This window comes from Micromys minutus (assembly GCF_963924665.1).
Source record: "Micromys minutus genome assembly, chromosome: 9".
NCBI lineage: Eukaryota > Metazoa > Chordata > Mammalia > Rodentia > Muridae > Micromys > Micromys minutus.
The window spans coordinates 55,293,601-55,319,580 of NC_137978.1; the positions used below are offsets into that span (position 1 = coordinate 55,293,601).

The window sequence follows — 25,980 nt, forward strand, 5'->3', positions numbered from 1 at the left end:
TCACTGCTAGTAACAGAACCCACCAAGATTGTCCTGAGTGCATCGCTGATATAAGGTGAAAGTGCTTAGGCTGGACCCTAGCTTGACAACCATGTAGTCCATGCAGTGGCCAGGAGCTGCTCTGGTTGACTGGACTATGTGTGTTCTGTTTGGTGACTTAAAGGACCAGTCAGAACCCACAGGAACATACCCACGGACCTGACCGCTACCTGAAATCACTCTGATGTAGGGTTGGACAGGCTATGTACGGAGCTGATGTCTTACATGGCAGTGTAGTATGGGACCAGCCTAGGAACCTTGACAACGACCTTGCAACCCGCAGAAAGATTTACAAATGGCCGTGTGCTTCTATGTGGTTGGTATTATCTCCAGAAAGGGTAGGGCATAAACTCGAGGCCCACAGAACACTTTAGAGTGTCTAGGAATACAGCTCCCGACTCCAGACTGGGCTGGAGTTCTCATTCCGCAGGGCCCAGAATCTGCACTCAGGATGTCTGCAGTCTGGGGCTGGAGAGACGGCTCAGTGGTTAAGAGCAATGGCTGCTCTTCTGGAGAACCCCAGGTTCAATTTCCAGTCCTCACATGGTGGCTCCCAACTATCTGTGACTACGGTTCCAGGGAATCCGATACCTTCACACAGACAAACATGTATGCAAAACACCAATGCACATAAAAGAAAAATAAGTCATTAAAATATGTATGTATGTAAGCATGTATGTGTGTATGTAAGCATGTATGTGTGTAAGTATATGTATGTATATGTGTGTATGTATGTATGTGTGCATGCATGTATGTATGTGTATGTATGTGTGTATGTGTATGTATGTGTGCGTATTATGTATGTGTGTATGCATGTATGTATGTGTGTATATGTGTGTATGCATGCATGTATGTGTATGCATGTATGTGTGTGTATGTATGTGTATGTATGTATGTGTGTATGTATATATTATGTGTGTGCATGCATTTATGCATGTATATGCATGTGTGTATGTATGTGTGTATGTGTATGTGTGTGTATGTATGTGTGTATTATGTATGTATGTGTGTATATGTATGTATGTATGTATGTATGTATGTATGTATGTATGTGGTCTTTTCTAGGGGAACTCTATGTAGATGGATTATGTGCAGACAGGAAATGCTAAACATCATAATACAAGAGATGCTGCCCTCAAGTTCTGCTCTGTGACAAAAATGAGGAGAGATGGACCAGCAGTCAGGGGCTGCAAATGCCCACTGCCTGCTGGGTCCCCCTTTGAAGAAGGAAGCTAACGATAACCAAGATGCGAGAGGAAGATGCTCACCACAGCAGCGGGATACCGGGTGAGTGGTGTGCACAGTGGGCTTACAGGTTACCAGGTGAGTGGTGTGCACAGTGGGCTTACAGGTTACCGGGTGAGTGGTGTGCACAGTTGGCTTACAGGTCAGGCAGCGTTTGTGCCAAGCCTGTGCAACTCAAAGAGGGGGTTCTAATCCTCTCTACCTTGGGAGTCCATAAATGGCATTGGGAGGACCAACAGTTCGGAGCAACAAGGCTGGGAGAGGCCATGTTGGGGAGGAGGGAGGATCAGGTACCCAGGGAAGCTATACATACCTGTACAATAGGGTTGTGTAGGCTCTTCTGCACTGGGCCGGGACTGTCGCCCTATAGCCGAAGGAGAAGAAGATGAAGCAGCGGACAGAGGACACATGAGGGCATAGGTGGCCCAGGAGGATGGGAGTCTTCCCAGGAGGAACTCCTCCAGGGCTGCCCTACCTCTGCGTGGGAATCCCCCCAATAAGCTTGGGTCTCATCAGACATCAAGTTAGGGGACCCGAGGAGCTCTCCTGCCTGGCCTTTCAACCCTATTCCTTTGAGGCTTAAGTTCCTGCCTTAATTGGTCCATGTGTTCAAATCGAAGGTTTGTCCTGTTAGGCATTTTGCTTTTCTAAGTAAAGAAATCAACTTTAATGGGAAAAGCATACTGTGGGGGGGGGCGAGGGGGTTGAAATCGGTGATAGACACGTTTGGCAGGCCCTGAGTTCTATTCCCCAGCACCGAAAAGGAAAAACAAAACAAAACAAAACAAACAGATGAACAAAAAACAAATTAAACAAACGAACTCAGCAGACTACATGGTTACCAACTTACCCTGAACTCAACATAGTAACATAGCTCCTTTGTGGAAGGCTGTCAGAAAGTGTTAGTGGGATTTAGGTCCAGTAGGAGTCCAGTGACAATCTCTTACAGAGCTAATAGCAGGTAGACTTGGGGCTCAAATTCAGGGCGTCTGATTTTCCTGGCTCTGTGCTTTGTCTAGGCAGGGTTCTATTGCAAGCGCACACTGAGTTTTGAGCCTTAGGGCTGCCTAGGCACCCACCCACTCACACAAGTTTGGGCCCTTTTCAAATTCTTTGTTGGGAACACCAGATAGCCTGTGGGTAGGTAGGACATTTCCATGGGTCACCAACTATATTCCAGGTGGGTAAGGAAAGGACCTTTAATAGCTTGTGGATGTGTAAAAGTTTTTATTATATCCCCAAATTGCATATGTCCTACCTAGGAGATTATAAAAGCCATTAGTAGGGAGACTCCTGGTGGTCATTTCTGGAATTACAAGCACAGGACCCATGAAATCAAGCATGTCACCCAGACCAAGGTATTTTAGCATCTAATTTCTCTGTATTGAGTCTTCATTTCAGCTTTCCTTAGTGGCCAGAGTGTGAGGTATTCTTTAGTCCGGCTGTGTCGATCTTATTGGTACCAGGTAAAATCCCTGAGGACAGAGGGGCCACCTGGAGCCATTTTCTGGATGACAGAGACACAGGAGGGGTTTCCCTTGCTTGCTCTCTGTGGTCTGTTAGCCTCATCCCCTAGGCTGTGGAGAGAAGACACATTGCTTCTTCACAGCCTACGGAAAAGAAGGGGTCCTAACTCTGCCACGAACAACGTGAAGCTTCTGGGCCAGAAATCCCATGGCCACCCAAGTTAGGCTGGGATGCCTCTGAGAGATTTTGTGCACATGCGCATGTATGCGCATGTGGGGGAGTGTGTTTGTGGGTAGCCCAGAGGGCCAAGTTCAGCAACATTTCTCAGGAAATGACGTGTTCTTTGAGACTTTCGAGTCTTTCACTGCCCTGGGCTCACTGACTAAACAAGGCTGGTGGGACAGGGAGCCCCACGTTCCGTCCGGTCTCTACCTCCTCAGTGTTGGGATTATAAGTGCACACCGCTGTGCCTAAATCCGATTTAAAGTGGACTCTGAGGACTGTGGACTCTCAGTGATTCATGGTTCTGCTGACCCTTCTAACCGTAGCTACTTTGATAATTAGCACTCTACATGGGTGATGGGGAGCAGGTTTTCCTCACTCATATCCGGGAAAGTTGCCGTTTTTCATGTCCTTATGCACGTGCTTATCATGGGTTATCATACATAGCACGTCCCTCACCCGAGCGTCTTAGGCAAAGTACCACAGCAGCAAGTCAATGGCTGACAATGGTTCTGCTGGTTAATAAAACGGTATTGACTTGCATTTTGGAAAATGTGTTCCCAGGCTGGTGAGACGGCTCTGTGGCTTAAGAGGACCTGGGTTCAGTTCCAAGCACCCAGATAGTGGCTCACAACCGTCCTTTAACTCCAGCTCCAGGGGAATGTGATGCCCTCTTCTGGCCTCCATGGGCCTCACATACACACATGGTCCACGGACACACACATATGTAGGCAGAACACTCATGCACGTAAGGTAAAAATAAGAAAGAAAAAAGAGAGAGAGAGAGAGAGAAAGAAAAAGGAAAGGCCTTCCTATGTACCTGAAGACATTTCTGTCATTAGGACATGGCAGGGAAGCCCTTTGGGTTGTCAGTTAGGTTGATGGGTCAACATTTCAAAGTGATCCTGTTAGAGGCTCACATGGTTTTCAGCCACCAGGTTGGAAGCCTGTGATGGCTTCGGCCACGGCCTGAGAGTGTCCTTCAGAGGTCTGCTGTACTGGAAGCCTAGCCCCCAGGGTGATGATGTAAGACGTAACAGAAACTTTATGTAGCAGAGCCTAAGAGAAGTCATTTCTTTTGTAGGTTTCCCAGCCTCAGCCCTTTTGTTACAGCAGCACATAGTGGACTCATGCAGAGCCCTCCCAGCGGACTTATGTCTCTTAGCTGCCGGTGCTCGGTATGTAATTAAAATAAATAAAAAAAATTAACTGAAAAGGTCAGACAAATCCACAGGACCTCTCTGCAGAGGCCAAATGTGTCGCAAATGACTGGAATCTCAAGATTAAAATACAGCAATCTGCTTCACCCCAGGGTGAAAGAAGAAAGTAAGATTTTACAGGACAGGTGGCCCTGTAGTCAGGCCCAGGGTCTCAGGCAGGGCCCAAGACGGGGTGCACTGGGCGGGGTTCCAGGCTGCGCAGACCCTGCTCGCCCTCCCGGGCACAGGAGGGAACAGGCCTCATTTCTTTCTCTCCCCACGTCCACCGCTTCTTGCAAAAGGAAAGAACAGAATGGGAAATGCCTTCGGCACGGCGTTCCCTGGGTGGACGAGAGGAAAGGGTGGGCACATCTTTATCCCACCCCACGGCCCCGCCATTTCTGGGCAGGGCCCAAGCGCCCAGGCCCTGCCGCTGCTGGCCTTACGTTGCAGAGGGAGTGTGTCCGGTGTCTTGGGGAGTTGATGTCGCTTGGTGTGGAGGACCGGTCACCTTCAGCAGCGGAAGCGTCAGAGATGACGGAAGGCTGTCTTGAGTGGCAGGGGCTCACCCTGACCGCTGGAAAACAGGGACAGCTGGTCAGTAAGTGACACATGAACAGCTGCCTGATACGCCCATTGTATAGATCAAAACACTGAGTCGGAGGGAAGGTGAGTGTGGCTAGCTGCATGTTATAGGGTGGCTGCTAGGGAGACCCTCTCCCTTCTTGAAGTGAGGGTCTATGAGGTCTCATCTGAATGGTTCTAGACACTATGCAGCCCTAACCACAAAGGAACAGCAGAGTCCCAGACAAGAAACCCCCAGGTCACTGTTTCAGTTCCTTTCTTTCCCCTACATCCTGGTGTCTCTGAAACCCAGCCCCAAGTCCAACAACTCTCCTAGCCCATGGCAACTGCCATCTGTCCCCGGAAAGACCAGGGTGGCCTCCCTGCCCCCACTCCTTACAATGAAGCCAGAGCCACAGGCTTTTGGCCACTGTGGGGGTAAAATATTTTATATATAAAATATATATATATATATATATATATATATATATTCCTCCTCCTGGCCCCTGAGGCCTGGTACACTTTAACCCTGTACAGCTCATCAGCCAGGGCTCGGCCTCCTGCTCCCTGTGCCGCCTGTACAAACACGTGGAGGTCAAAGGTCAACAGGTATTGTCTTCACTCACTCCCCGCCTATGAACTTTTATTTACATGTTTGTGCTTGCTTGTGTGCCTGTGTACCACATGTGTGCAGTTCCTGCAGAGACCAGAAGAGGGCATCAGTGAGTCACAGGTTGTGAGCCTCTACCTGGGTGCTAGGAACGGAAACCAGGCTCTCCCCCAAAACAGCCATCTCTGCAGCCCTATCTACCTTGCTGTTTGCTTGAGACAGGGTCTCCCACTGAGCCTGCAGCCCACTGATTCAGGTAGACCTGCTGGCAGGGCAAACCCTGGGGACCTCCAGCCTTCACTTCCTTAGAGCCGGGATCACAGGGCACACTGCCAAAGCCCAATTTCTTACCTTCGTATTGCCAGATTTTATTTACACATGCATTATCTGCTTGGCACCGAGTGCACCATGGGGCTCCTTACATGCATTCTGGGCTTTCAGTGTCTGGTTCTCTGTAGGCGCTTAACACACAGTGCTGAAATGAAAGGCCTGTCCCAGAAGCCACTGCCCAGAAGCCTGCTGGGCCCTGCCTCAGATCTCCCCCGTGATCCAGCGCCAGCATTGTACAGAGGGAGTATTGTTACCTCTGTGCCCATTCCTGACAGAAAGCCCTTGCCACCAGTGACCACATGGCCCCGTGGGGAAGCTGCTGGTTGCTGGCTCTGATCACTTCCGATCTAGATGAGTTCCTTCACAGGCTGTGTGGCCCTGGGCACGCTCCTCACCCTTGCTGAGCCATCGGCTCATTAGCTATTCTCTGAACCATTAGCTATTATCTGATCCTCGGAAGTTCCTGGGCTGGTTTTTTTTTTTTTTTTTTTTTTTTTGTGCCAACTTGACACAAGCTAGAGTCATCTGGGAAAAGGTACCCTTGACTGAGAAACTTCCTCCTTCAGATCAGCATGTAGGGAAGTGTTGGGGGCATCTTGTTGATTGAGGATTGATGTGACGAGCCCGGCTCACTGTGGGTCATGCTACCTTTGGGCTGGTGGCATAGGAAAGCGAGTTAAGCAAACCGTGGACAGCAGGTCAAGCCAGGAAGCAGCGCAGCATTGCTCCCTGACCTCAGCTTCCCGGTCCTTGCCTCCAGGTTCCTGCCCCGATTTCTCTTCATGAAGCTGCAAGATGCCAGGCTGCTTCTGCCATGGGGGGTTACCACAGCAACATAACGTAGACTAGCACACTGCTGGGTGATAGCCCCTCCGCACAGTACTGGGGTGAGACACGTGCCTACTGTGGTGTATGCAGTAGAAAGGGAAGAAGAACCATGGGGCAAACGCCTTCCCAGGGATGGCATGGGTCCTGAGTTCAAATCCCAGCAACCACATGGTGGCTCACAACCATCTGTCATGAGATCTGATGCCCTCTTCTGGTGTGTCTGAAGACAGCTACAGTGTAATCAAAATGAATGAATGAATGAATGAATGAATGAATGAATGAATAAAGAGAATCTAGCAGAGAAGGAAGGGCCCAGACGGTAGATTCTAGAGCCTGGGCTAACCCTAATTTAGTGTCAGACCCACCATGGGGGCCCTGCAGTCACAGGCTGTGATTGGAAGTCACTTACCATTCTGTTAATTCTGAAACTATCGCAAACTTTGCACCCTCAACAGCACTTCTGTTTCCCGCAGCCAAGGCAGACCAGAGGCTGGGGAGTCACTTGCACACCTGCATCTTGGGACTGACCAAGAGGTGTCGAGGAATAGCTACAACTAGGTCTCAGCACCCCTGCCTAGGATGTGTTGGTCTTACGCTTTTTAAGGTCTTCAGCTCTGACCTGGCTTCGAAGGCCGGCTGGACCCCATAGGGATCCCTGCAAGGCTCAGCAGAGAGCAGCTGGTGTCTCTGTGTACTGCAGGTGGCCTCCTGAGTCGCTTACAGTAGACGTTCTGAAGTCCTGTGTGTCCCCTGTCAGTGAAGGCAGTGCGAACAGGGAGGGGCAGCTAATGTTTACCAAAGACTTGACTTGGGGAATTCTGTACACTTGACCTTTCCGGCAGTCCTGGGAGGGAGGTCTCAGCAAACAGACACATAACACACTGCATTAAGAATCCAGCACCTCAGGCTGGAGAGATGGCTCAGCAGTTAAGAGCACTGACTGCTCTTCCAGAGGTTCTGAGTTCAAATCCCAGCAACCACATGGTGGCTCACAACCATCTGTAATAAAATCTGATGTCCTCTCAGCTAGGGTTTACTTATATATAATAAAAAATCTTTAAAAGAAAAAAAATCCAGCACCTCTCGTACCAAAGGAACAGATGACCCTTGAACCAGTCAAAGGCCACATCCTTTATAAGCAGCAGAGTCAGGATGTAACCTCAACAGTGTGAACCTATACCCTGCCCCGCCCTCTAAGGTTCTTACCCTACATGCTCCATGTATCGGGAGCACAGGACACTTGTGTCATTGTCCATGGCCTTGTGTGACTAGCTGCGGGCACCTGAAGGACTAGTTTTACTACAGCCTCCAGAGCAGTGCCTCTCAGTCCTAATGCTGTGACCCTGTGACACAGTTCCTCATGCTGTCGTGACCCACAACCATAGTTATTTCCTGTTGCTACTTCATACCTGAAATCTTGCTACTGATATGAATTGAAATGTAAATTTTTTTGGGGGGACGGGGTTTTGCCAAAGGGGTCGGGACCCACAGGTTGAGAACCACCGAGGACCCCTCCCCGCCCAGTGGAGTCAGGTGGCTCGCTGGCTCATGATCTGTGATGCAGTGGGGATGGCAAGGAGACTGGACTGGAGTGTGTATCAGAGATGGTGGCAGTGGAGCCAGGGTGACTGGCTGCAGCTGTCAGTCAAAGAGCCAGGTCCCCTCTCCTGCCAAAGGATGCCTGGCCGATCCGGCATGGCCAATCAGGGCACTGGCTCTCCTAGACACTGTGATTAGTTCAGAGATGGCCACGTGGCCCAAGCTGACCAATGAGGGTCACTTGTTTTACGTCTTAGACGAAGCTGAGCCTCTGGATCAAGCTATGCCTGAAGGCCCTTGGTAGGTTCAGTTAGAACAGTCACAGTTTGTGCCGTCCCAGGATGCTGTGATGTGAACAAAGAAACTGCCTCTCCCGCTGGGCCCCGCGGCCTCCTGTGACTCTTCCCTTCCTGCTGGCCCAGGCCGGGCAGAACTCACCTTGCCGGTCTGCAGGGTGGGGAGGGTGGGAGTGGTAGAGGGTCTGCTGGCTCTGCCGGATGGCAGCGGTCAGTGGGAGGTCAGCCTGCACCACCCATTCCTGGTTACCGTTGAGCACCGTCTCGCCGGGCATGGCGAGTGAATGCCTCTTGGGAACGTCCTTGGTCAGTGTGGCTAAGGACTGCTTGGCCTGGAGAAAGAGCAGGAAATAGAAGGAGAGAATGTCACCAGAGGGACCTTTCATGTAGCTGCCTGGCACCTCTTACCACCATGGCAAAAAAGCCAAGAATTCTACTTCTGCACCAGTGAGCCCCCAGCAAGTGGTGCAAGCCACGTGAGGAGTTCGTGTGTGTGTGTGTGTGTGTGTGTGTGTGTGTGTGTGTGTGTGTGTGTGTGCACTGTGCGCCCATGTATACACATGATTGTTTGTGTGAGAGCTGCAGGTCAAGATTACAGGGTTGTTCCTCAGAAGCCCCCCTCACCTTTTGAAACAGGATCTCTCTCTGGAGCTTGCCAAGGAGATTAAAGTTGGTTGGCTACAAAGTCCCAGCGATCCTCTGTTTCCAGGTTACATCCTGACTCTGGTGTGTGGTGGTTTGAAAAGGCACGCACCCCTCCCCCCCCACTCGAGTGTTTGAATGCTTAGCCATAGGGTGTGGCACTATTAGGTGTGGCCTTGTTGGGGGAAGTGTGTACTGTGTAGGCCGGCTTTGAAGTCTCCCACGCCAGGGTGAAATCAGAGCCTCCTCCTGGATTCCTACTGACCAAGACACAAAGCCCTCCCCAGCCCCTTGTCTGCCTGCATGCTGCAGTGCTTCCTGCCATGACACGTGTTCTAAGAAACTGAACTCAAATCCTGACGCTTGAATGCAAGCCACCTTACCAGCACAGCCGCCTGGACCCCAGGCGAGATTCTGATGGGATCGAGAAAGTGGCGTAGGGGATGACCTTGGGTAAATCCTGGCCAAGGTAGGTCTCAGTCTCAGACTGAGCTTGGGAAGAGTGGAGGTCACAGGCAGAGAAGCCGACCTCAAGACTGTCAGGCAAACACCTAAACACCTCCCGATGCACAGGACAGCCCCACCGCGACGCACCCCGTAATACAGTTAGTTAGCCCCCCCCCCCTTCTGCCAGTTGAAAGCGCAAAGAACTGGCTTAGAAGAGTGAAGCGTGCCGCCTGGGCTTCAAGGGACAGGCTTGTATTAGGGAGGCTACACGTGGGGCTAGCTCGGGGCAGAGAGAGCGCCTCTCCCTCCTCCCACCGGGCTAAGTGGGATTTGACCAGACAGGATCTTAAAGTTTGCTGGCTAAGAAAAGGAGCATGTATTAGAGCCAGATTAATGCATACTCAAAGTTAGTCCAGGCTCCTGCGGGGCAGGGGAAGCTGTATGAGGAGTGGGGGAAGGGGAGAGGAAAGGCCCATCACGGCCTCCCTTTTCCAAGCATCACCCCCAAACAGAGAAGATGGAGGACCACCCAAATCAACCTACAAGACGATCAGCCCTTAGGGGCAACACAAAAAGAGGCCCGGGCGTGATGCCCTCCTATTCCCACCCGCTTTCTCCCCCCCGTTGATGAAGGACCTCACCTCTGGCTGAGTCAGGAGTGGTGGGCCCTCTGCGTGGAGTGGGACATCACTATCTGACAGGCGGCCGGTCCCCTTAGGCACCAGACAAGGGAGTTATGGGAGTTTCTCACCCTGCCCACACAGAACTCGAAATCTCGGAGAAAGATCTCTCACACAGCATATGACTCAATGCTGGGCGCTCCTCTTGACCTCTGACCCCCCCCCCAACTTCTCTTTCCTTGGCCTCTATCTACCCTCCCTTGAGCATCCTGATCCTGGAGCACTGGGCTCTTGGGAATTTCTAAGTTAGGATGAATAAGCTCATGTGAGCTAGCCTTGGCCCCTGCTGTTATGGAATCTTTTGTGTGACTTTGAGCACATCTTCCCCCCCCCCCCCCCCCGCTTCTTATTGCACTTATGGGTCCTGACTTCCTTCCAGAATCAGAGCTGCCCTGGGTTGCCTGCAATCTCAGTGATTTGCACTCTCAGAGTACTCTTCGGGTCAGCCTGGACCTCACGGCAGAAAGGTCTGGGGCTATCCACCTGTGCTGAAGTCTGTCAATCGGTCAAGTAGATGAAGAGGATGTGTAGTCAGAGGGACACCAGAAGGAGGTGGGGCTATCATGAGTCTCGGTAAAGCATTCTCCCGCTTCCACTAGGAAGATGTGCTCCAGGGCCCCCGGGGGCAGAGAGTCTGAAGCTGCCGGGAGGAGGAGGGAAGCTGAGAGCTTTGGCTAGGAGAGCAGGCTGTATTCCAGTATGGTGGGAGCGGAAGCTAGGGGAGCTATTTCTTAATACAGGGAAGATCAGAGAATTACTAAGATGCTGAACTGATGGTGAGCTGGGCACACAGGGTCTTTCCCACCCTTCTCTCTCAGGGCTGCAGGAAGTATCCACAGGAGACGCAGGGGAGTCGTCCTCCTGCCTTGACGGCCATCACCACTAGGGGTCAGCACTGCACAAGGCGGCTGCCCTGCTCTGGGTGGCTTCTCTCGGAAGCAGGAGTTTTGCAAACTATGAGGTCAGTGCAGGACAGAAATGCAGAGCTAGCTGTTTCCCTTACACCCTCCCCAGAGCTCTACAGGGCGTATTCAGGGATGGCGGCCCCAGAGGTCAAGCATCCGACCGAGGTCTATCTGTGTTGTTATCGCTAGCGCTGGCACCCTGCTGGATAACATATCCCACTACTAAAGAGTCACACAAGGGAGGGGGACCAAGATCTTCACTGGGTGAAGATGCTTGCTGCCCAGCCTGATGACCTGAGTTCGGTCCCAGGCCCCATGTGGTGCAAAGAGAGAACCAACCAACTCCTACAAGTTAGCCTATGATCAACACACACACACACACACACACACACACACACACACACACACACAAACACGCATGCGTGCAAGCACATGCACGCTAAATGTAATTAAAACAAAAAAGTCAACAGGAGTCACCATACAACTTCTAAAGGCCACTGTCACACTGGGTCCAGGAGGCTTTCAAAGGCCTTTTTATATTTGTGTGTTCTGACTACACCTAGCTATGGCAGGGTGAAATGAAGACCCCTCCCCCTTCCCAGGTGGGCATGGGGAATGGCTCAGGTCACACTGGCAGGCAAGGCTGAGCCCCGGGGCTCTTCTACCTCTGTCTGATTCCCAGATTCCCTCTGCTCCCCATACAGGCACCACAATGCCATCTTGAAACACGTTTGAACAGGTCTCAGTGATTCTGGGTTTGTAAAAAAAAAACAACAATCAAATCCATCTATGTTTTAACTGACGACCCAAGAAAGACGATTCTCCTCTAGATACATTTGGACCAAAAGCCTTTAAATATCCCGAGTAAATAAGTAGCCAGATACACATGTAGGTCTATGGTGCATGCATATGCAAAACTGTGTGTGTGCAGACAGGCCGACACTGTCATATGTAATCCTAGACTCTGAGATGTTCATATTCCTAGACATTTCCCCAAAAGATTGATTATTTTGAAACAAAACATGCCTTCCCATTGCTCCACGTTTTAGCAGTCCCATGGGACGTGTGGTTATGTGAGGCCTCCCAGGATCCCTGTGCTCCTGGGCTTGAGAGGTCCCCAAGCATCATGACCACCATCAGGAGCCCTGGGTGGTCCAGGTTAGCCCTCGATGGCCAGCGAGTGCTCACCATGGCTAGCTCAGCCTCCAGCTCCTTCATGCGGTTGTCCTTGAGGTCCAGCTGGGAGCGCAGGGCCGCGGCGTGGTCCGTGGCCTCCTTGGCCTGCCTTCGAAGCTCCCATTTCTCTCGCTCCAGCAGGTCCTTCTCCTTGGCCAGCGCTTTGACAGCGTCCTCGCTCTCCTGTGGTGGGGATGAGGGGGTGGGAAATGGGTTGCAAGGCAGCAAAGGAGTGGAGGGTTCGTCTGGGAGCTCAGGGGAGTGGAGAACCTTTTCCCCAATACGCTGAAAGCCCTGGTGTGAGGTGGAAAGGCTATGGGGTGGGCACCTTGGACCCTCCCCCAGAGAGCACTTCCCCCATGGGACAGGGTGAAGCATGTATGGCTCTTTTCAGAGCTAGAACAATCTCACGTGCAGATGACAAAGTGGAATCCGATAAAAGTTGGGGGTGAGGGAGAGTTCGTCATTAAGTTAATTAATCGATCTTATCTGTCTGTCTGGTTGGTTTGGGGTGTTTTGAGTCAGGGCCCCTCTATAGCCCAGGCTTGCCCACAACTCTCTATGTAGCCGAGGACAATCTTAAACTCCTGATTCTTCTGCCTCCGGTTCCCAAGTGCTGGCCCCGTTTCTGAGGTGTGGCGCTAAGGATGGGACCCAGGGCCTCCCAGCTCCTAGGCAATCTCTCTGCCGACTCCGCATTCCCAGCTCTTGCTTGAGTAAAACAGATACAGAAAGGCCCCTGAAGCGGTGACAGTCTGGGCTACCCTACAAGGCCACAGCTGATGGGAGACCCAGTAGCCTGTTTTTTCATGTCCTACGAGGAAGAAAGCTCCCCCTGCCACCTGCCCAGGCCCCTCTCAGTTGCCTGAATGAACCATGGCTGCCAGGGGTGGTGCCAGCCAGGCCCCAGAAAGACCTGTGGCTGACCCTGGCTTCTGAACAGGGGTGACAGTGAAACTTGGGTCTTCTCGAGAGGACGGTCCTTGAAAGTGCTCAGCCCATTCCACCAAAGCACCCAGTCTAAACCAGATCTCCACCACCAATGCCGTGAGGCCAAGGGTTAACAGCTTTTCTGCATGGATGTGGCTTCCGGTGTGCGTGCACAGCAGGGGTTAAAGTTCTAGAGAGAATCCAGGCTCTGCAGGCCATGGGGTTGTGATCTCAGTTTCCCCACTGGACTGTATGGATTTTGAGACAGCCCCGTGGCCTGGGGCTCTGCTCAGAGGCTTCTCATGCCCTAGGACCCTTGGCTTATACCTCCTCTTCCAAGAAGTCTTCCGGGATCACCGGCTTAGGGTGACCGCACAGTGCTCTCTCCAGCCAGTCCTTACGTCTGATGTAGCCAGATAATGAAGGCTATGCTTGCTGAGGCTATGAGGAAACATCTGGAGCGGAGCGGGGCGCCCCTGGGAGCTGACTGGTGATCCTGAGTTAGGAAGAAGACTCACTAAAACCCTTGGGATCCTTCTTATCTCTGAGCTTTTGCCTGTCCTGCTGGTTGTGAGCAGACGTGGACCCTACACTAGGTGACAAAGGTCTGTAGGTATGGCACTTGTGTCCCACAAAACTGTCCCCAAGGAGTCACCAAGTGTCCTGACAGTGCAGCACCCATGAAGTAGAGACTCCAATTATTCCTGTTTTATAGAGGGGGTAAACTGAGGCTCCAAGGACTACCATCCTCAACCCCCTGATGATTGTGGGGGGAATGAAAGAGAAATGTGGAATTTCTTTTCTGGGGATCGGGACTTGATAGGGCTTAGGGACTATAGGTACCTGAAACACACAAGGGCAGGACAAGGCTAGACCGTTAAGAAACAAGGCTAGATCATTAAGGCCTTGCAGGCCAAGCAGGGTCTCAGATGGGCGGTGATGAGAGGCAGCAGGAGAAGACGGGTGTGCTGGGTGGTGACAACCAAGGACCTTAAACTCACTGCCAAGATCACCCTGTATCCAGCTCGCAGCTGCCTGGCCTGCAATGGGGACATCTCCAGCTGGGTTTGTAGACAGTCCCCAGCTGCACTCTGGACAGGGTGTGTGTCTCTGGCGCGGTTTTCTGGGATGTCGCAACTCTGAGAATTTTCTGGACGGGCCAAGTCCTATCTTTGCCAGGAGCTTTGAGTCCCTGCTGTCCCCACCTGCTCCAGCTGAGGCCCGGAGAGGTTGCAGAAGAAGCCAGTGGGCCACGGCAGGTTGAGAGCCCAGTGACTGGAGAACCAGAGAGTTCCATTAATATCGCTCGTTTCGTTCATACATAAAACGCAAATTAGGTTTTGGTAACCAGATGCAAGGGCTTAGAGAGGCCGGATAGAACCAGGGCTTAGGTTTCCGTTTCTGCATAGTTATCTCTAACTTTGTGACAGAGTGCTCACCTAGAATCTCCCAGTGAGGGGCCGAGGGGCCAGTTCTGTGGTACTGCCTAGGCCACATAGAGGAGGTCCCAAGTTCATTCTGAACACCACAATAAATAAATAATTGGATTTGATCATCCACCGGCCCCCTGAGCATCTTAGTCTTGCGGTCTGCAAAGGGGGCCTGGGCTGCCCGGTGATGCAATGGCATTCAGGAGCTGTCCCCTGGCTTGCCTAACCTGAATGCATACAGACGGCAGCAAGGGCACACAGCGTAGGCAGGTGACACCTGTCCTGGCTGCTTAGAGCCTTATGACCACAGGGAAGAAGCGAACTGCATGCCAGGGATGTGTCAGCGAGAGTCACCTGCAGGAAGCATGTGAGGATCTCGTCCATCCCAATCTAGCCTCGGCCAACTGGCCTCTAACTGCAGCTCAGAGGTGGCCTTCCTGACTGGCCCCATGGTGCTGTCTGCCACCGCTGATTCTGAAGTGTCACTCGGCCCTCCTGTCCCTAAAGCTGCAGGCTGAACTGGTAACTTTGAGTCAGGAATGCCTCTCACAGACTCACTTTGTGTTCCCTGACTGCGGGCACTCTTTGGGGAGTATGAAGCCTCCAGGAAGTGGGTCCTGGCTGGCTGAAGTAGGTAGGGTCCTAGAGGTAAACCTCTGAGGGTTTTATTGCTGCTGTTGCTCCAGCCATTGCTCTCTACTTCCCCGTGACATTGCTTTTGTCGGGCGTTTCATCATGAGAAAAGTAATGCAGAGCCCAACCCTTGTGACACCTCCTCCATGAAGCCCTCCGAGAGCCCTCTCTGCATGCCGACAGACCGCCCTGCTGTCTCCCACGGCTCCTGGCTAACTCCACCCACTTCCATTATGTGGTTATTGGTAAGATGCTGGATGCTCATATCACAGTACTCACGATAGCTTTGCACCTTCCAGAGCAGAAGGGGAAACTGAGGCTCTGGGGTGAGTGGGAGGTTCAAGGGTTTGCCCAGAGGAAGAGGGATAAGAGACACCGGGCCCAACCAGGAGCTGGGCTGGGCTTCTTGGATTGTTCAGATTAGCTGAAGACACCAGAGCGGCCAAGGGCGCCCCTGGGATTCAAGGCAGACACCATGCTTGCTTAAGAGCAGAGACAAGATAAATGTATGCCTGAGAGGGGAGGGCGGGAAAAGGGGACAGGAGAGGGGAGGGGGTGGGAGGGGAGGGTGGGGCCCAGAGGGACACCGACCTTACGGTGTTGCTCATAGTTGCGGATGAAGTCTCGCAACTGCTCCTCGCGGCTCTCCAGCGTGGCGTACAGCTGCTGCATCTGGCTCACCAGGTCGGTCTTCTCCCCCTTTAAGCGCTTCCGGTCAGCTTTCATGGCTGTGGGCAGGACAGAGGGTCCATTAGTTCCTGATACCCTACCTGTTCCTCTGGTGTTTGTCCAGGTGAGAAATGGGGTTCACCCAATACAGTGTCTCTCCTGGAGCCCCATACCACTGCAGTGTCCCGGCTTGGGACTCAGGTTTGCTGCGTGAATGGCGCCCTTTCCATCTCTCCGGTTGGGCTATCTGCAATGGAAGCCCTGCTGAGCTGCAAGAGGGGCCTCAGAGGGATCATCCATGGGGAACTCCTAACTCTGTAACTGAAATGAGCCCCTCATCACCCCACTGAGCCCACAAAACAGCTCAGCCCCACCCAAGACTCTCTCATAAGCCTCACTTGATTATTAACATGTAGGGCTCAATGCCACTCGAGATAAGACACAAATGATATTGGCCACGCAGGGAACGGACTAGACTCCATCAAATGAAAAACTCTGCTTCACCAGGAAACATGGAGAACAAAGAAAGGACAGCCCGCAGAAGGGAGAAAATACTTCAAGTCCTTTAGCCAATAAGAGACATCTAGAATATGAAAAATAAGTTTTAGGCCAGGAAGACAGTTCAGCTGATAGACGTGTCCAGAGTCAAACCTGACATTCTGAGTTCAATCAACAAGAACCCAGTGAAAGAAAAGCCTGCTGCTATTAGCTGTCCTCTGACCTCCACATGTGTCCTGTGATGGGAACATGGTGTATGTACGTGTGTGTGTGTGTGTGTGTGTGTGTGTGTGTGTGTGTGTGTGTATGTGTGTGTGTTACTTAAATTCAATAAAAGTATTTAAAAATAAATTCTCATAACTCAACAATACAAAGGCAACTGTTGGAGCTAGAGAGATGGCTCAGTGGTTAAGATCACTTACTGCTCCGAGAGGACTGGGGTTGACTTCTTAGTACCTATTGGGCGGCTCACAACTGCCTGCAACTCCAGCTGTAGGTAGGGCATCTGAGGCCACGCAGCTGCACACAAGAGAACCACAGGGAACCACACACAGGGGGACTCCAGGGCTGGTCAGCATTCAAGATTCCAGCTCTGAGCCTCCCAATGAACCTGGCTGACTGTCCCTCTCAGCAGCCAGCTTGGCTGCACAGCAACTGAGGTCACCAGGGCTAGGTTTCCAGACCTAGTGAGCTGAAAGCTTGCAGGGTGGAGTGGGCCAGCTCTCCAACTCGGTGCAGCCTGTTATCAGGGATCCTGGCTTTAAGAAACTTCAACATCCAGGAAGTCCCCGTCTGATGACTGGAGTTTGAACCCTGGGGCACATATGGAGGGAAAGGACTGACTCCTGCAAGTTGTCCTCGGATTCTTTGCACACATACTACAAATAAATAAAACCACCATCATCCAACCAAAAGAAACTCCAAGATCCAACAAAGACCCAAGATCCAGTCTGCAAGCACACTATAAGCAAGCCAGGCCCAGCACCACAGGGCATCCACACTGAATTCACTGGCATTTCAGATGCATTTTTTTATAGAGGTTGGTGAGCGGGTCCTCTTACCCCATCCCAGAGGGGACATTCTGGCCTCACAACCAGTTAGTTAGTGGCACAGCTGGGGTGCACCCGTTCCCTCCCTCCATCCCCAACTCACAGGATGTGGGTCTCTGCTCTAAGGCACTGGGCCCTGCCCAACTCCAGCTCTGCCCCACTAGGCTTCCGACCAAGAATCTAAGAAGGCTTTGGGGGCGAAGGTTATTTGTAGTAACTCCTTTCCTATGGCTATGGTGGAAGGGCCTTATGAACGAGACGTTCATAAGGAAACTGCTCGCTCTACTTATGGTGCCAGAGGACAGGGACCATCATGGTGGGTTGGCATGGAAACAGGCAGAGAAGGCATGGCTGCCGGAACCGGCTGATCACCTGATCACATTCTACCTACACTATAGGGGAGAAAGGGGGAGAGAAGGGAGGGAGGGAGAGAGAGAAGGAGGGAGGGAGGGAGGGAAGGAGGGAGGGAGGGGGGAAGGAAGTGGAAGTGACCCCAGAGACATACTTCCTTCAGCAAGGTGCTACCTCCTAAAGGTTCTGTAACCTTCACCAACAACATCACCAAGTGGGGACTAAGTTCAAATGCATGAACCTATGGGGGTGATCAGAGACCAGGGGCCAGTCAACGCAAGGCCAGCTAACACACACACACACACACACACACACACCCCTAAGAATGTGATACTCTGGGTCTATTATCTGCCATAAAAGTCCCCGGGAAGCTATACCAGCTCAAGGTAAAGAAGCAAGCACAGTAACTAGCAAGGCGGCAGAGCGGCCAGACCAGAGGTGGGCACTAGAACTCGAACCTCAACAAGCAATCTTCTACACCACAGGTGCATGAGGAGATAAATCCACATACACAACCACAAAAAGGACGACAGGGCCCTTCCTCCCTTGCCTTGTTTCCTAGCTGGGACAGGTGCTTTCTCTTTCTCTTAAGCTGCATGCCCCAGGCTGGCCTCTCTCTGGGGCGGGTCTCCTGAGGTGGCAGCCGGCCAGTGTGCTCTGTCTGCATTCCCAGAAACTGGCTCCACCCAGGCAGGGTCTCATTCCAGCAACCTGGTCACTGGGACCACTGCTAGTGCTAATGTGACAGATGTAGTTATGGCCTTAGGCTTTGCAGGGTTGTGGGGTGTGCAGAGGAACTTTAAGCTCTGGGAGACCTGGGGTGAGTGAGTCACCCAGACTTCTGAGCTTCACTTTACTAGATACTACAATACTTCAAGAGCTGGAGAGGCGGCTCAGCAGTTAAGGGTGCAAGCTGGTGTTACAAAGGACCAGAGGTTACTTCCCAGCACCCATCTAAGGCAGTGGACAACCTTCTTCTGGGCTCCAAGGGCGCCTGCACTCACCCACAAGTGCGTACAGTATCCATAACACACAAGTAAAAATAAAATCATGTTTAAAAACCCCACAAAACATCCAATAAAAAAAATAAAAAAACAAAACAAAACAACATTTCCGACCCAAACACCTAATAATTCCCGAACTGTGACACTAAGGTAATGTCAGGCGCCATGCTCAGGCCCTATGGGTTCTTGTCACCTGTCAACTGCCTTGAGAAGTCATCATACATTACAGACTTGGTCATGAATTAATCGTCAAGACCTACCGAGCCCCAGCACCGAACTTCCTGACCCCTTGGTTCTGAGCCCGAGATCACCCACACAAACAAGGTCCCATAGCACACCAGGAACAACAGGCTGTCTGTATCTGCGCTTCTGGTCCTTGGGCTCTGGGTGGGGCTGAGGCTGGTCTAGCTGTTTTGGGATGGAACCCCCTGGCTTCATGCACACTGAGGTGACGCTCACTGTTTCAGGGAGGAAATCGACGCCTCAGTGTTATGAATTATGGGGGTCAGGAGAGGAGGGGGAGAGAGGAGGAGGAAAAAGGGGGAATGAGGGGGAGGGGAGGGGGAAAGAGGGAGGGAGAGAACTCGAGTTGGGGGGGGGCAACTGAGCAAGAGAAACAGGTCCTGGCCTCAAACCAAGGATACCTTGACCTTGCCTGTCTCACACACGTTATGAAGACACACATCACTACGGACAGCGCAACTCACCACATCCCCCCACAAGCCAGAGGACCATTCATAATTCCCAGGTGCTGTCCGGATGCTCTCAGTCTAAGATGCAGCCTCCTCACCATTTGGCCTCTCAAGGGGCTCTCTGAGGTTTTCCTCAAATACAATCTGACGTTCCAGTGTGTGCCCCATTTACTGCCTGATGACTGCCGTAGGTGTGTGTGTGTGTGTGTGTGTGTGTGTGTGTGTATAGCTCGTATGGAATCACCTTTCATGCCTTTCACCCAAAGAGCCCAGCCAGTCCGTGGTCCTGTCAAACCACACCCTCGAAATCTGGCTTCTTCCTAGGCTGAGCTCAGCAGCCTTTGGGCTCCTGTTGGCCGTTCCCCAGCCAGGAACCTCTACAAACTTTCCAGTCTGGAGGGCCCTGGGCCGAGGTGGGAGGCTGTAACCAGCAGTGGGTCGGTTTTCTTTTCCATCCAACCTCCTTTACAGACTCTGGAAAGGAGGGTGGTCAGGTGTGGGGGTGGGGAGGAGCTGGCACGAGGCTCTGTGGGACTTAGGCCTCTGACTTATCCACCAGCACGGGAGGCAGCATCCTTCCAGTTCAACTGTAACTTCCTGTAACTGTTGGGAGATCCGAGGTCCAGAAAGGGACAGAAAATGTTGGATGTCACACAGCGAGCCATCTCGGGTCTAGGTGATGCTTGGGTCAACCCGGCTGGGCTAGAAGGATTGTTGAGAAATCTTTTTATGTGCCCTGAAGCCTCACTGTTTCCGCCTGTTGAGTTGACTCTCTTCTGAGTGAAATGTAAAAGTGTTACACCTGGAACATCTGGGGAGACGAGAAGCCCAGATGCCACCAGTGACCTCATCTACTTGTAAAGGCTCTGGATCATGGGAACTCAGCAGAACATTCAAGGAAGAGTCATGCTCCTCCTCAGCTCCACCCGCCCCCACCAGCCTGGCCCCTACGGATGGCCATGGGAACTACCCTCCTTTCCCCAAGACTCCCTTGGACGTCTGAGACCCTGAACTTGGCAAGGCCCATTTCAGGACTTTTCCAACATCACATCAATGCACTGTTCCTCTCCGGCCTCCCGGATAGCTAGCCTCTGGCTCAACCCGTTCTCTCTTCTAGTCCCTCAGTCGCTATGGGACCCTCTTTGACTTCTCCACACTTGGTCCTTTCTAAGTCACCAGGAATCCTGACTCTGTCGGGCTATGTTTCTCAGGATGCTTCTCTTTGGTCCCCTGCCCAGCACTAAAGGCCACCATATCCTGATGGGACAGAAGACTAACTTCTGGGCCCAGCCAAGACCCACCATCAGAAGAGGCTTTGGGGCCCAGGGTCTGGCTCTGCAGATACCAGCTGTGTGACCGACCCCCCCCCCCCCAGTCCCTTATGTCCTGTGTGTCAAATGGAGAAACTTCCTTTACTAGTCGGAGCTTTGGAAGGGATCAGAGCTGGCTGCAGGCACTGCTATTTTTGCCTGGCTGTGCCTAACCCCACCAACCTAAGGATGAAAGCTATCTGGAGTGGACTAGGCTCTGGGGAGGAGAGTTGGGGCCGACTCTTAAGCAGGACCCTTAGCGGGGGAGGGAGGGCAGGCCATCTGGGTCAGCCAAGGAAGAGATTATGGACATGCAAATTGTATAAGAGAAGTCCCGGTGGGCTGCTCACCCTCCTCACACCAGGAAGCTCTGACGGGTGGCGCTTCCTCCCCTCCAGCAGAGGTCATCAGCAGGAGGGAAGTGGGGGGAGGCAGGGCACGAAGGGAGGTGTTTGTTTTCCAGGCTTTGGAGGGGGGTCCAGGAAAGTCCTCCTAAAAATAGCAGGTGTGTGTGTGGGGGGGGGGGGGAAGCACCAACAATCCTTACAATCCTTAGACTTGCAAAGGAGATTTCTGGAAACAACACTGGCCGCCAGCCCCTCTTCCCCTCCCCTCCCGTGAGCAGCACTGAGGGCGACATTTCTGTGTCAGGCCATTAGCAAACACGGACAATGGCTTGTATTGAGAGAGATTGGCCAGGCAGTCAGGTTGCAAAGGGACATGCTGTGCGGCCTCAGGAGCCCAGTCTTGCACCTTCTCTGGGCTTTGGCCCTCAGAATAGTCCCTGGGTGTGTTGGCACCCAGTACTTTGCAGACTGCCTTCATGACTGCTGTCTCCCGTGGGAGACTCATCAAGGTTCTACAAGGTTCCATGCAGGTGTGGAAGAGAAAACATTCAAGAGCAGAGCCCAGGACAGAGGGCCTGGGTTGAGAGCCCCAGCTCTACCATGCACCGGAGAGACTCAGAGTAAGTTAGCATGTTATAGCCTTTGGCATTCACGTGCTCACACGTGATTAGTCTGATTAGTCCCCGTCCCTGTGTACACTTCTCAAAAGCTGAAGGAGCTGAGGAGATGATGGCTCAGTCACTCAGTTCCTGTGTATGCACAAGGACCTGAGTTCAAATCCCCAGAACCCGCATTTGAAGAGTTGGGTGTGTCTCTATTCCCAACAAAGAGGAGAATCTCCGGGGCTCTGTGGCCAGCAAATCTCCCAGTTCCAGGCCAATGAGAGACTTTCTCAAGAAACAGGGGAGGCAGTGTCCTGAGGGAGCCCTGACCCCTGTCATGCAGAGAGCTCCCAGGGGTGCTACCAGTTACCATAGGTGACAGGTGTAAGGGAAGCCTTCTCCTTGCACTGAGGGTCAGAGCCCCATTCCTGACCATCACTGTCAATTGGGAGCTGCTTCTCCATTGGGACTTGAAAAGAATCAATATCTGTAACATATTTGTTTTGTGACTTTGCGTATGCCGTAGAAAGTGTGTGGTTAGAGGCCAGCTGGTAGGATGGGCTCTAACTCCTCCCACCGTGTGGGTCCTGAGGGTGGAGTTCAGGTCACGAGGCTTGCTGGTGCGCATCATCTTTACATGCTGACCTGTCACCAGCACAGGTCACCTCTACAACAGCATCTCTGTGACCTCACCTGTGAGACTCTTCCATTCAGGACCCCTGACTGTGAAAGGTAACAGGGCCACAGACAGGACAGGCCATCAGAGCCTCTAACCCCCCCCCCCTTGCTGCTGTTACCCTAGAAACAAGACAGCCCCAACCAGAGTGGGGGGGGGTTCGGGAAAGGCCTGGAACCACCCTTGCCATCTTTTCAATTGGGGGGAAATGGGAGGTTCATAGCAATACTGAAAGCTTACTGTACTTAAGATTTCCGTAAAATATTTAGACAGCCATGGCCAGATGTAACAGTGATTATACATTTAAATGTTAATGAGTATAATTAGATCGAAAGATTAGCCAAGCCTGTCACTAAATATATATTCAGGACTGATCAAACCCTCTACTGTATAATTACAGGTGAACAGACGCAGATGGGTTTGCTGGTCTTTGATTTGCCCCATAGAAACAGAGCTCAAAAGGTGGCCCAGGGGAGAACAGGCTAGGGCAGGGCAGGGAGGTCACTGAGAGGGACTCTGAAGACTCTACCGACGGGGTTCAACCTGTGAGCAGCCAGCCTCGGCTCTCAGAAGCACTTGAGACAAGCCTGGGGGAAGTGTATGACGTGACTCCGGGGTATCCCCCAGAGCCTCTTCAGGCTCCAGATCCAATGATGCAGAACTAAAATTTCTGTAAGTCATCTCGTGGACCCGCAGGGACCCAGCACCACTGTTAGAAATCCGTGTCGACAACTGTCGGCCACTAGAAGGCGGTTTTGCCTGGATGGGAATGGCGAATGAGGGAGTCAGGTGCATGGGGCAGTCTTTTAATTGTTATCTAAGCCCGATGCTTTAAATGCACGCCGAGGTATGTGTGGACACGTTAAGCAAAAACGAGATCTCTGGGAGGGCGTTTAAGCTTGGCTAAAGTGGGGGTGGGGGTTGGGGAGGTCGTTCTATCCAACAGAAGAACATGTGCAAAGAGCCTGAGGTACCAGAGGGGGCACTTTCTGGAAGGCAAAGGTGGTGTCAGCAAAAGGCAGCTCTTCCCCAAGAGTGGCAGGGTTTCCCTGCTTTCTGCTGCTTTGGCGGGCCCCCCACAAATGACTGACCATTCCCTTTCTTTCCTTCTTTCTTTCGAATTATTTATACACGGTACTTATCTTCAGACACACCAGAAGAGGACATTGGATCCCAATTACAGATGGTTGTGAGCCACCATGTGGTTGCTGGGACTTGAACTCAGAACCTCTGGAAGGAAGACCAGTCAGTGCTCTTAACTGCTGAGCCATCTCTCCAGGCTGAGCATTCCTTTTCTTTAGCCTCCCTTTCCTCCAAGGTGGCGGCATGCATCAAGGTTTCTTAGGAGACTAGCTTTAGGGAAGGGGTAAATAATGCCAGCCAGCGCTGCACAGCAGCTGGTCACAACCCTTCATGCTGGTGGCACGGGGCTGGTGGGGGAACTGACATCGTGACAGTTACAGGGCAGCAGGGACCTGGCTGTGCCGAAGGGTACCACCGTGGGCAAAGGTACCCCCAGCATTTCTTAGAAGCTCCTCTCAGGCAGGTCAGCGGATTCAGGGAGTTTTGTGGTGGGGGTAGGGTAGGGAGTTGTGGGAGCTGAGCCTCTGAGAGACAAAAGATCTCCAGCCCTTAGACAAAGTCTCTCCACTAGATCCCGTGTGGCTGGTCCTGCAGACACCAGGAAGGTCCCACTGACTCCTGAAAGGGGACTCTGGCGACCACGGGTACTTAGCAGGGTCTCCTGCACACATTTCCTGTCTTTTCCATTGTGTGGGAAGGGGCTGAGCTGAGCAGACAGAGAGCCCTTCTGAAGGGCAGAAAAACCACTTTTCTAAAGAGGCCACAGGACATTTGCACTTACTGCTCACTGTGTCTGAAATGCATCTCTTACCCAGTCCTTTACAAGGTGCTGGTCCAGCCCCACCCCCACCGCCATTCCCAGTTACTTTGCTCTCTTCAGCTCCTTAAAACTGCAAAGCTTCCAGACTCGCCCGCCCTGTTATCTCTCTTTCCCATCTGACTGATGCCCCGTATATTTTGCACTTGGGCTTTACTGTCTGACCTTCCAGGGTCAGAAGGTTCTAAGCTGCCTCTGGGGAAACAGAGACTGCGTCCGTTTTGGGGAAGGGTGGTACTTCTGTGGCTACAGACCGGGGTGTTGAAGGGCCACAATGTATTTCATGTAGCCTTGAAGAGGGTATGGGAGGTCCCAGGGGCAGGGAGCTGGGACACTGCCTGGTGCCATGGGCTGGAGAGAGGCAATGAACCACTCTTGGACTCTCTCTGTCTGCTTCCTTGGTTCCCACCCTGGGTGGAACTGGTTTGCACTGGGGCCTGGGAGATGCTGTGGATGTTTAGCAAAAAGCTTATGGGGGGACTGGGGTACAGCCGTCATCGGTTGGATGCTTGTCTGACATGCATGAAGCCCCGGGTTCAATTCCCAGGACCACATACACTGGGTATACTGGCACACGCCTATATTAGCTCCAGTATTCAGGGGAGTGGAGGCAGGATTAGAGGTTCAAAGTCATCCTCAGCTGTACAGTAAAGTTTTGAGGTCAGCCTGCTGTCACAGAAAGGAAGAGGGGAAACAAGAGAAGGGGTGGAAGAGAGCTGGCTGTCAAAGAAGCCAGAAGATTATGTGTCAATAGGAAAACCTGGTGCAGGGGCTCAGATGGCCCGAGGGCTCTCATGATGGAGACCTGCCTCAGTTTTGGCCAGCAGAGGCAGTGCCAGCCAGACAGTAGGGAATCAGTGAGAATCGGGTTCAGTAAGAGACCCTGTTCCAAAAACCTTAAATGAAAAGCCATTGAAGAAGACACTCATCATTGACCTTTGACCTCACAAATGTGTGCACACACACAAACATGGATAGACACACAAGGGGCTGCAATGCACAAACAAACAATAAATCGAATGACTGACTGATAGATAAAGGAGTTTCTGTTCAAAGCAACACAAGCCTCTTGTTTTCTGTAGCTTCGAACGCAAGGCCCATCACCGGTGGCTGGGACTGGCTTCCAGATTCTATGGCGAGGGCGGAGTAGGCAGGGGTGGGGCCGTGGCGGGTACCCAGATTCATGACATCAAGTGCTGGCTTCGGTGAATGAGTGACTTTTTCCCTAATAAAAATCCCTACCGCCAAGGCTTACAGAAGTCCTGGCCCCAGGTCACCTTTCATTTCTGCTACTCCAGCTGGCAGCCTGGGTCCCCAGCACCACTTCCTGATACACCTGCATTAGGTCACTGTGTTTTATGACAGGACCTTGGTTCATCGGGTTGTGTGTATGAGGCACAGTGACCCCCCCCAACCTGGTCCAAGGGCCCCCGCCTGACTGGTTTCTTTTTCCTCCCTACAGCTTCAGGAGAAGGGGTGGCCATACACTGGGGGTTGGTGTTCTGAAGGCCCGGATTATCTTTCTTTATTGCAAAGGGGGCTCTGAGAGCGTTGAGAAATGACTGGTTTGAAATGTGTCCGGGCATGCTTTGGGGAGTGGCACCGAGGCTCGGCCTGGGTCTAAAGACCATGCCTGGGCTCCGGGTGGGGCTGAGGCTGGGAGAAGGGGATGATGGCTGCTTTGGGCTTTGCAGGCTGGG

General features: G+C 52.3%; 1 protein-coding gene across 4 annotated transcripts in view; it reads right to left on the reverse strand.

Annotated features, from left to right (window-relative positions):
- KAZN (kazrin, periplakin interacting protein) overlaps positions 1–25,980 on the reverse strand; it is a 344,563-nt gene that overhangs the window by 35,340 nt on the left and 283,243 nt on the right. For 3 of the 4 annotated variants that reach the window (XM_080921806.1, XM_080921807.1, XM_080921809.1), the window contains exons 3-7: positions 15,774–15,910; positions 12,202–12,372; positions 8,482–8,671; positions 4,619–4,749; positions 1,598–1,648 (exon numbers count right to left, since the gene is read on the reverse strand). In XM_080921806.1, coding sequence (XP_080777932.1) covers positions 1,598–1,648; positions 4,619–4,749; positions 8,482–8,671; positions 12,202–12,372; positions 15,774–15,910 — 680 coding nt within the window. The remainder of the gene's footprint in view (positions 1–1,597; positions 1,649–4,618; positions 4,750–8,481; positions 8,672–12,201; positions 12,373–15,773; positions 15,911–25,980) is intronic. The other variant, XM_080921808.1, reaches the window with a different exon arrangement.